The 9,134-nt window shown below is 34.4% G+C and overlaps 1 protein-coding gene across 1 annotated transcript; it reads right to left on the bottom strand.

The window, feature by feature from the left end:
- Window positions 1–500: 500 nt before the first annotated feature.
- On the bottom strand, window positions 501–3,197 carry LOC136062372 (uncharacterized). Its single transcript, XM_065761352.1, has 7 exons — window positions 2,955–3,197; window positions 2,557–2,628; window positions 2,048–2,127; window positions 1,218–1,443; window positions 1,096–1,128; window positions 800–882; window positions 501–646 (listed from the first exon to the last, which is right to left on the bottom strand). Exons 1-7 carry the CDS (start codon window positions 3,030–3,032, stop codon window positions 529–531), a joined length of 690 nt encoding a protein of 229 aa, XP_065617424.1. The 5' UTR covers window positions 3,033–3,197; the 3' UTR covers window positions 501–528.
- Between the last annotated feature and the right edge of the window lie 5,937 nt (window positions 3,198–9,134).

The raw sequence follows: 9,134 nt of genomic DNA on the forward strand, positions 1-9,134 counted from the left end.
CTTTTTCCTTGATCCCTTCCTTGTCCTCATCATCACCATTCATGAACAAAAAAAGAGAGATGTGGAAGATATAGAAGAAGAAATCAGACATAAATGAGATCACTGAGCCAAACATTGATGAAATTGAGGACATAGATGATTGAGTGCCACGTGTTGGGGGGGGGGGGGGGGGGGGGGGGGGGGATTTTTTTTTTTTTTTTTTTGATAAGTAATTTTTTTATTTTTTTATAATTATTTCTCATTACTTCAATGAATAATTATAAGCGATATTTGTGTGCAATTTATAATTGTTGCTTTTTATGATGAACTCATTACTAATAAAGTTCTATAAAAATTATACGATAATACATATACAACATTCTTCAAAACCATTTTATATAAAACATTACAATATTATCCGTGCATCGCATGAGTAACTTACTAGTTACAGATAAATGCAAAACACTTTATTCATGAAAAAGGGTAAGCCTTGTTACAAACAGTTGGAGTGAACTTAAAACAAAGAGGGAGCAACATTGGGTGGATAACTCAATAAAAATGGTTAGACCAAAAAGAGCCATGGAGTGAACTTACAACAAAGAGGGAGCAATCAAGTGTCAGTGTCTCATATTCCCCTCCTTCACCACATACATTAATCCCGTACATCCTACGAAGTGATGGCAGAATGAATAAACCACTTACACAGTTGTCCTTGAAAATTTAGAAAATCAATCACAAACATCATACCAAAAAAGAAGCTAATAAATGAGTAACTGAAAAAGAAAAGAAAAGGGGAAAAAAAAAAAGGATTTTGACATACTCTTTCAATTTATGTAGATAGGACTTCAAGAATCCTATATCTTTGCCCAAGTGTTTTGTAGGGTCCAACCCCAAAGCTGCAACCTATGAAATTGAAAGAGTGTTGGACTTCAATCTACAAGCCATCTATGTGAATATAAATAGCAATTACACTTATTATGCATTTAGACAGTACAATATGATTCGCTTAATTATTATCAAACCAACAAACCCTTATTACATAAGGCCTAAAGTGGACATATTAATATATGATAAACACATATAAAAACAAGACCTGGGTCAAACCAGAAATCATACCTTTACTGTTATAGCCACAATCCCATTTGTTATCTAGTTGGGATAAGAGGAGAAACATATTGTTAGACAAAATAACTCAAATATTGATTGGCCACCATTCTTACTTTTAATATAGGATTTACCATTTCCTGAAGGAGCAATGACTGATCTTGTTTCCACATATATGCCAAAGAAACAAGCCCTAACCTTGAACAGACACTTTCCACTCGCAGCCTTTGATAGTCAGATGCAATAGCACCAGAAGATACTGCTGTGACAGAAGGTATCTGTCTTTTTACTTCATTTAACAGAATAAACATATCTTCAACTTCATCACCCACAGTCATTCTGTAGCTAAGATTTTGATGCCTAATTGATCCACAAAACCATTGAAAGAGAGAATATGCATTGAATACTTTCAATTAATCGTAGTGGATTCTTGAGTGATGCATACAATCTTCAATGAAAAACTTTTCCTTCAGTTATATCAAGTTTGATAGAAAATTCTTGCCATTAAATTGATAGAATGTCAACCAACTAATATTTCTCCTTCACTACAATTTTTCAAAAAGAAAAATGACGTATGCTCATGAAAGATAATTTATAAAACAAAAGGTTAAAAAAAAAAGGAAAAAATTGTTATATCAGGTGAAAATATGCAATAATCAGGAAGCAGCATAGGAACAGCACACCTGAAGTTTTTAATTTTTTTTAAGTAAAAGATTTACTGAAAATGAGGAGATATGTAATGTACACAGGGTGTGTACACAAAACTCTCCTAAAGAGTTTGCATTGGCCATGACTTCAAAATAAGTCTCGCAATTATAGCTTCACAAGTATAAACTACTTTCTTAACCCATAAAAAGAATAGATTGTTAAAAATTCCCCAAATCAAATAAATAGCTTTACCAAGTATTATAATGAAATATACATATACACTCTATACCAAAGAATTCCCACTTAAAAGGCTTGCCTTGATGATCCTCTTATTCGCCGTCTGAACAATGGTAGTCCCATGCATTCGGCATAGCTGACAATTATTTGGTGTCCAACCTGAGGAAAGGATTTAACAGCCCCAACCAAATGGCAAAACAAACATAAGTAAGAAGAAATATTTATCTTCACAAAACTTGTGTTTCTTTATCTGATCTGTTATGATAACAACTAACAGAAGAAAAAAAAAAGTAAACTAGAATGAAAGAAAAAACAGAAGCAAGGGCATATAAACAAACATGAGTGGACATACAAATACATGTCTTTACTATTGTAATGCAAGTGTCTACTGTGGGCTCAAGGCTTACTCCTAAACACAGTTTTCGAAGCATTTGCATTCACACACAATTTTGAAACAATGAAGGCATAACAAACGATTGATGTTTGTTGTTGGTTAATGCAATGATAAATTTATTAGCACTCATTCTCAATGTGTTCAAAATTCTAGAGTCACATACAATAGAAAACCAGCAAGAAACAGAGACTAACAGTTTGGTACATGTAGCTATCGAGATCGTCCACTGAATCATCAGCCGGCATCAAATTTGCCAATGCAACAACCTACAAATAGCAATCAAAATTCAATCTTTAAATTTATATATAATTAACAATATACCAATGCCAGCAAATTATCAAACTTTAAACTGAATCATTAGAAAAGATAAGTAAATACTAGAATTGATTTATGAAAAGGAACCCAAACAGAGCACTTGTAACTAAATTGATAACTTTGTTAGTACTAAATCACATGGGCATGGGCAAGAATGACTTTTTTTTTTCAAATTTTCATCAAACCCCGTAAAACATCATCCCATAATATATTTTCTTCGCTTTTGCAAAGTGGGTTTTCTCTGTTGGGAGAGAAGAAAAGAAAGAAAGAAAGAAACCTGGTGACCGTATTGGATACACTTGATCATGGCATAACAGCTATCCTTGCCGCCGCTTACCAATGCCACCACCTTCATCTTCTTCTTGCTGTGTCGTTATGTTTGGGCACTATAGGCCACCCACCACCGCAACAATATTCAATATGGGCAGACAGTAAGTGAAAAGAGAGTTGAAAGAAGAGAGACAGAGAGGATCATGTCCTGTTCCGCTTCCGTGGCAGAAAGTGAGACAAAATTTAATATTTCACTAATAACTTATATAGTTCATGTCTGGTTTGAAGTTCCAACCCTACTTTTTACTTAAAAAAATTATATATATATATATATATAACTATAACTAAACTAAATAAATAAATTGACAACCCTACTTTTTACTTAAAAAAATTATATATATATATATATATATATAACTAAACTAAATAAATAAATTGGATTTGTCATTTATTTTTTTTTTTAGGGAAAATTTTCATTTAATTTCATTTAAACAATATGACTAAAATTTTTTAGTTCTTCAAAATCTGTTAATATTTTTTTGGGTAAAATATCATTTTCGTCCCTAAACTATCACAAAAGTTCGTTTTTTGTCCCTAAACTTTCAAAAGTTCTATTTTCGTCCATAAACTTTTCCAAACGTATTGATTTTCGTCCCTCCCACATCAGCACTATATCAAAGTCATGTCAGCACTCCGTCAGACGGAGGGACGAAAATCAATACGTTTGGAAAAGTTTAGGGACGAAAATAGAACTTTTGAAAGTTTAGAGACGAAAAACGAACTTTTGTGATAGTTTAGGGACCAAAAACGAACTTTTGAAAGTTTAGGGACGAAAAACGAACTTTTGTGATAGTTTAGGGATGAAAATGATATTTTACCCTATTTTTTTTTTGTTCTAAATGAAAAAGAGGGGCTTGCATGTGACCTATGTTAATAATTAATATTATAAATTAATTAATTATAGTTATGATTATATTACTTAATTAATTAGGTATGAAAAATTTTATTTTTTATAAATTTATAAGAAAAAATGATTCACCAGTAATTTTATTCTCAAAAATTATATATAAATTTACTAAGATATGGACTATTTATATTATGAATACATTACGAATAATAATTTAATATAAAATTTTAAATTTAGTCTTAAATATATTTTATACATATAAACATGTAATATAATAAATACTTAAATTGAGCCTTGTACTCCTAAGTTTATTTTCAAATATATTATTATATTAGTTTGGCTTCAAAACCCACTAAAAAAGTTAAAATTGTTACATATTTTAAAAATCTAACTGTTGGATTGCATGTTCTTTTTGTTCTTAACACACATGTCAAATTTCGTTGCAATCGAATATTATTTATTATTTAATTCATAAACTTATTTTTTATGCATAATCTTATATTACAAAAAAAATTGAAATTTAAACATTTGCTGATAATATAGCTATTAATTTTTTATTTTATGAAAACTTTGCAAGTATGAAGGATTTAAGGAAAAAAAAAATGTAATTTAATAATGAATTTATCAACATTTACATCTAATAAAAAGATATTAAATAGTGTTTGAGCCCAAATTTGTCCTTATTAGATTGAAATTTGACTTGTTTGCTAAATAAATGAACATAAACGAGTTTTTTTCTCAACCTAAGCCTAAATTGTTCATAAACAACTTAGTTCATATATATTACAGCCCTAGACAATGTGCAACTATGGACATTTTTGCTTACTAATAAATTTGCAAACTTATTTTGTTAATTAGGATTGTTTATAAGTATTTGGGGATATAGTTTTTAAAATTTGTGTTTTCAAAATTCGAAGTTTTTTGCACAAAAAAAGAAAAGAAAAGAAAATGATTCTAAGGAAATTACACAAAAATAAACTATATATATATATATATATATTTTGAAATTTGTCTCTCCAAATGTAGGTCTTTTGATATCACTTTTTAAGCTTCTTGCCCGAAAGTTCAAAATGCCCCTCTAAACTTTATGCATAGCTAGTATTCCTTAGGGTCTGTTTGGATTGAGGGGGGAGAAAGATGGAGTGGAGGTGAGTAGAGTAGAGTTGGTTGGAAATAGGCTAATTTTTGGTCATTTTTATTCTACTCTACTTTATGCCCCATCCCTCCCCCCTCAATCCAAGGAATTCATCAAAGATTGGTTGGTATTTCTCAAAATATTTCCCTTAGGAATTCCTTGAAGGTTGTAGTAATTTAGAGAGTTTTTCCTTATGATTCCACAAAGGTTGATTAGTAATTCCAAATATTATTCTCTAGGAGCTCCTGTAAGGTCGGTTAGCAATTCGAAGAGTTGTTCTTTGGAATTCCCTGAAGTTGGTTAGCAAGTCCAAAATTTTTTCAAACTTTTGTGCATAGAAATTATTTATTAGGGATTCTTAAGGTTGGTTAATGTTGTTATGCATTTTTTTACGCCAAGACTAGATTGGTAAATAGAACCCACGACCAAGAAATTTGAGTCCAAGGGAAGAGAAAAGCATCAATGGCCAACAAATATTTCCAAATTAGACAATAATAAGGGTCAAGGATGGCCCAATTTCCCTCCTTGAATGGGAAAAGGAGATCACATATGGTCTGGAACAAGAATGGGGCAATGAGGGCTAAGGATGGCCTAATCCTCCTTGAATGAAAGAATAAGCCTAGAAAGTGGTCTCAATTGAGAATAGCCTTTGAATAAGGCAAGAATGAATGATCCCAGAGGTGGCTCAAAGCTCTTAATAGTTAGAAAGAGTATGCATAAACGGCCTTTGAAATGGGCATGAAGTAGCCCAAGGCTTCTACTACAAGCAAGTCCAAAGGAAGACCAAGACCCAATCCTTCCAAGAAAGAGAAAGAGGAGAAGAAAAAATATGCAAAGGAACCTAAACTAAAGCCTTCATTAGGTATCCAAGAGAACTAGAAAGAAGAAACCACATACGCCAATGGGTAAAGTGAGGAAGGCATAAGGAACTCTTATCTACATCCTACCCTAGGCATGAGAGTAAGAGAAAGACCCGTCATTATTGAAGCTCAGGGAGGAGTGTTATAGTATTGATATCTTGCCATGGCTCTTTCTTGTCTAGGGAAAGCACCCCATGCCAAAGAGGATACTGAGCAGTGCATGTCTTAGGAAAGAGCCATTTTGCTTGGATGTGAACAACATTAATGGTTTTCACCATTTTATGCTTTATTAGGAACCATTTTGTTGAAACCTAAACCATACCCAATAGTAGCTGAATCTTCCATTTAGAGTCCGTTTGGATACAGCTGAAAACTGAAAATTAAAAATGGAAAAACACTGAATCAAAATAATTTTTAAATGTGCGAATAGTACAGTGAGACCAATTTTTAATGAAAAAGTTGTTAAAAAGTGAATTTGTGGGTCCGTGAACAGTACATGATGTGCACTGTTCATGGGAAAAGTCAAACTTTTCGGCTGGGAAAAAAAAAAAAAAAAGAATCGCAAACGTGCGTTTGGGAAGCGCAAAACGTGCTTCCCAAATGCACACTTAGAGTTTGGACAAAAAGCCCTTTCGCCGTAACGACTACCGAAAAGAGGAAAAAGGTCTTGTAAAGAATGAGACAAATTGGTGTGAGAGATCAGCAAACTATATACTCTCAAAAGAGACTTACGAAATCTCTTTGGGGGTAAATTATTTTCTAGAGTTGCCACTTCTATTTTAATTATACAAAAAAAAGAAAAAGAAAAAATGTAAAATGAATAAATTTGTATTACATTGATAATTTTTGGAATTGATAGAAATCTAAAATGCTTAGGTACTAGTTACATTCTAAAGAAAGTGCAAGACTTTGGTCCTAAATATATTCTATCAATAATAATAATAATAATAATAATAAGAAAGCACTAATCTGTGAACCACTATTTTAGGCTTGGGGACTAAGTTATAAAGTGGGAAGGTGTTAGGCACCCACTTTGCCCAAAAGATTCGGACTTCTAGACTTTGAATGACCATTCACATATCCACTAATCAACATACAAGACACGACACAAAACATACAACATGTTGATATTGGATCGAATAGCAAACACTTGTTGATGCCTACTTTGGCAAGAAGGCCCAATAACAAGAAGAAGCCCAACAATATAGAAGGGAATAGGGAGGAAGAATTAGCAAAGTGAGGAAAAAAACCATTAAGCCCGAATGGTAGGAATAATGGTCCACGGGCCTATGGAATAGTAAAAAGGCTCCAAAGAAAGCAAACAGACCCAAGAGAGCCCAAAGAAGGAAGTAGTAAGCCCATGAGAATTATAAGAAATGGGAAGTAAGCAGAAATGGGTTGGAGGAGCTCAAAGAAAGGAATTAGTAAATGGGGTTGGTACAAAGTCCAACAAACCCTAAAAGTAAAGGATATGACAATTGGGTCGGGGAAGCCTAAAAGATGTAGCAAAAGCCCATAGGAATGTAAGAATAGAATGAGCCAAGGATGCCCAAAGGAATAAAGCAGGCCGATGATGCCTAAAGGAATGAAATGGGCCAAAGAAGCCCAAGATAGTATAAGGATTAACCCAGTAGAAACACTGGGCAACGTGAATTGAATAAGAGAAAAGTGTGTGGCAGGCCCAAAAGAGGCCCAACAAGCACAAGTCAAGTGGTAACATGGTAGAAGCAATGAAATGGCATGGTTGGAACACTAGTCGACCCATAAACCAGAAGAAAAGAGATATAGGGCTGAACTAAAGGAAGAAGGGCCCATACCCAAGCAAGACCTAGCCTAAAGAAGAAAAGGTGCAAAGAATGAAGACCCAATGACTCATTCATGCCATAAGAGGTTAAGAATGAGTAGTAGAACGTGCAACAAAGACTAGACAAACCCCTAAGCAATGACAAAACACATGGACAACAGACAGACCATGGACTTACATGAAAGTGGGGCCCACATAAGGTTCAGGCACCACCCACTTGTATCCAGCCAATACAGAGGTGGTAGGCCATGGTTTAAAGGTAAGAAAGGGTGTGGTTTGGTGGTGGGGAGAATGGGGAAGTCTATTTTGGGATTCCCACTTAAGCTCTTTTGGGGGAAATGTCCTGCTGAGATAACATACCACCCAAAAGAGGGAAAGATGAGTTGAAATCACTAGGTGCATGCTATAGGAGTTAGTAAGAGAGAATACCCAACCTTTATTCTGATGGGAATGCCACGGAGAGCAAGAAAACGAAACAAAACTCTTTTGTCTAGGAATGAAACATGACACGGTTAGCACAAAGTAGTGATGATGGCTAGGCAGCTGATAGACTAGTAGGTGGTCTGGGAAGGACACCCACACAAGGCCAAAATAGTTGAGGGGTAACACAGTAAAACTCATAACGGTAGGTAGTATAAAAAGGCCTTAGCTGTGCATAGTGAACGACAGCAACAAGAGGAGGAAGAATAACGAGAGGTAAGTAGAGAGCAAGGTAGCAAGAAAGAAAACAACGAAAAATAAGGAAGAAAAGAGGGAATATAAGAATAAGAAAGAAAATGGAGAGTATAGAAAAACAAAGAGGATAAAAAGTGAAGTGAGGAAGCAAGAGTGTGATAGGGGCATACTCTAATAGGCTACTCCCTTCTCTCTCTCTCTCTCTCTCTAGCCTACTCTCTAACAAGATTAAAAGGATTTGAGGATAAGCCATTTAGGCCCATTCTTTCAAAGTGGGCAATTTGCACGATAGACTAACCACTCCTTTTTTTTGATTGATCAAGCATTAACATTACTCCTTGTTCTTTTATTATTGTCATTGACCTATTTCTGGCGTACTCATATCACTGTGTTTTCCTTACTAAGGAAGTGGTTTAATCATTGTTTTTGGTTGACAGCAAATATATTCTTCTTATTTTATTATATTATGCCCTCCTGCTATAACATTTTGTGATAGCATTTTCTGCCGTGGGTACGTGACCAAAATCTCAGTAAAGGGGTCCTAGCTTGCACACAAGTTGGCTTGAGGTGAGTTTCAATCAAGCCAGTCCTAACTCTCCTACCCCAGAACTATTGGGCCATAATGTGGCAAGAAATAGTCCAGCCTAGCAGTACAGAAAGGCCTACCACATTTAAATTAGAGACTTCGTTGGGGAGTTGGGAAAAAACCCTCACAAGTTATGCCCCCAAGATCAAAGACAACGCGGAACATGAGTGCAATGCTCTTGTAGGTAGAGTCAAGGCCAGCAATGCCCCACCAGCACCAA

Source organism: Quercus suber, unplaced genomic scaffold, assembly GCF_002906115.3.
Source record: "Quercus suber isolate HL8 unplaced genomic scaffold, Cork oak 2.0 scaffold_407, whole genome shotgun sequence".
In the NCBI taxonomy this organism is placed as follows: Eukaryota; Viridiplantae; Streptophyta; class Magnoliopsida; order Fagales; family Fagaceae; genus Quercus; species Quercus suber.

What these genes read in the sequence shown, in the direction of transcription:
- LOC136062372 (XM_065761352.1), bottom strand. Translation starts at nt 3,032, where the DNA reads ATGAAGGTGGTGGCATTGGTAAGCGGCGGCAAGGATAGCTGTTATGCC. An exon ending in ATAGCTACATGTACCAAACT is followed by an intron (nt 2,128 to 2,556) that starts GTTAGTCTCTGT and finishes TCCTTTCCTCAG; the next exon opens with GTTGGACACCAAATAATTGT. An exon ending in TATCTACATAAATTGAAAGA is followed by an intron (nt 647 to 799) that starts GTATGTCAAAAT and finishes ATCACTTCGTAG; the next exon opens with GATGTACGGGATTAATGTAT.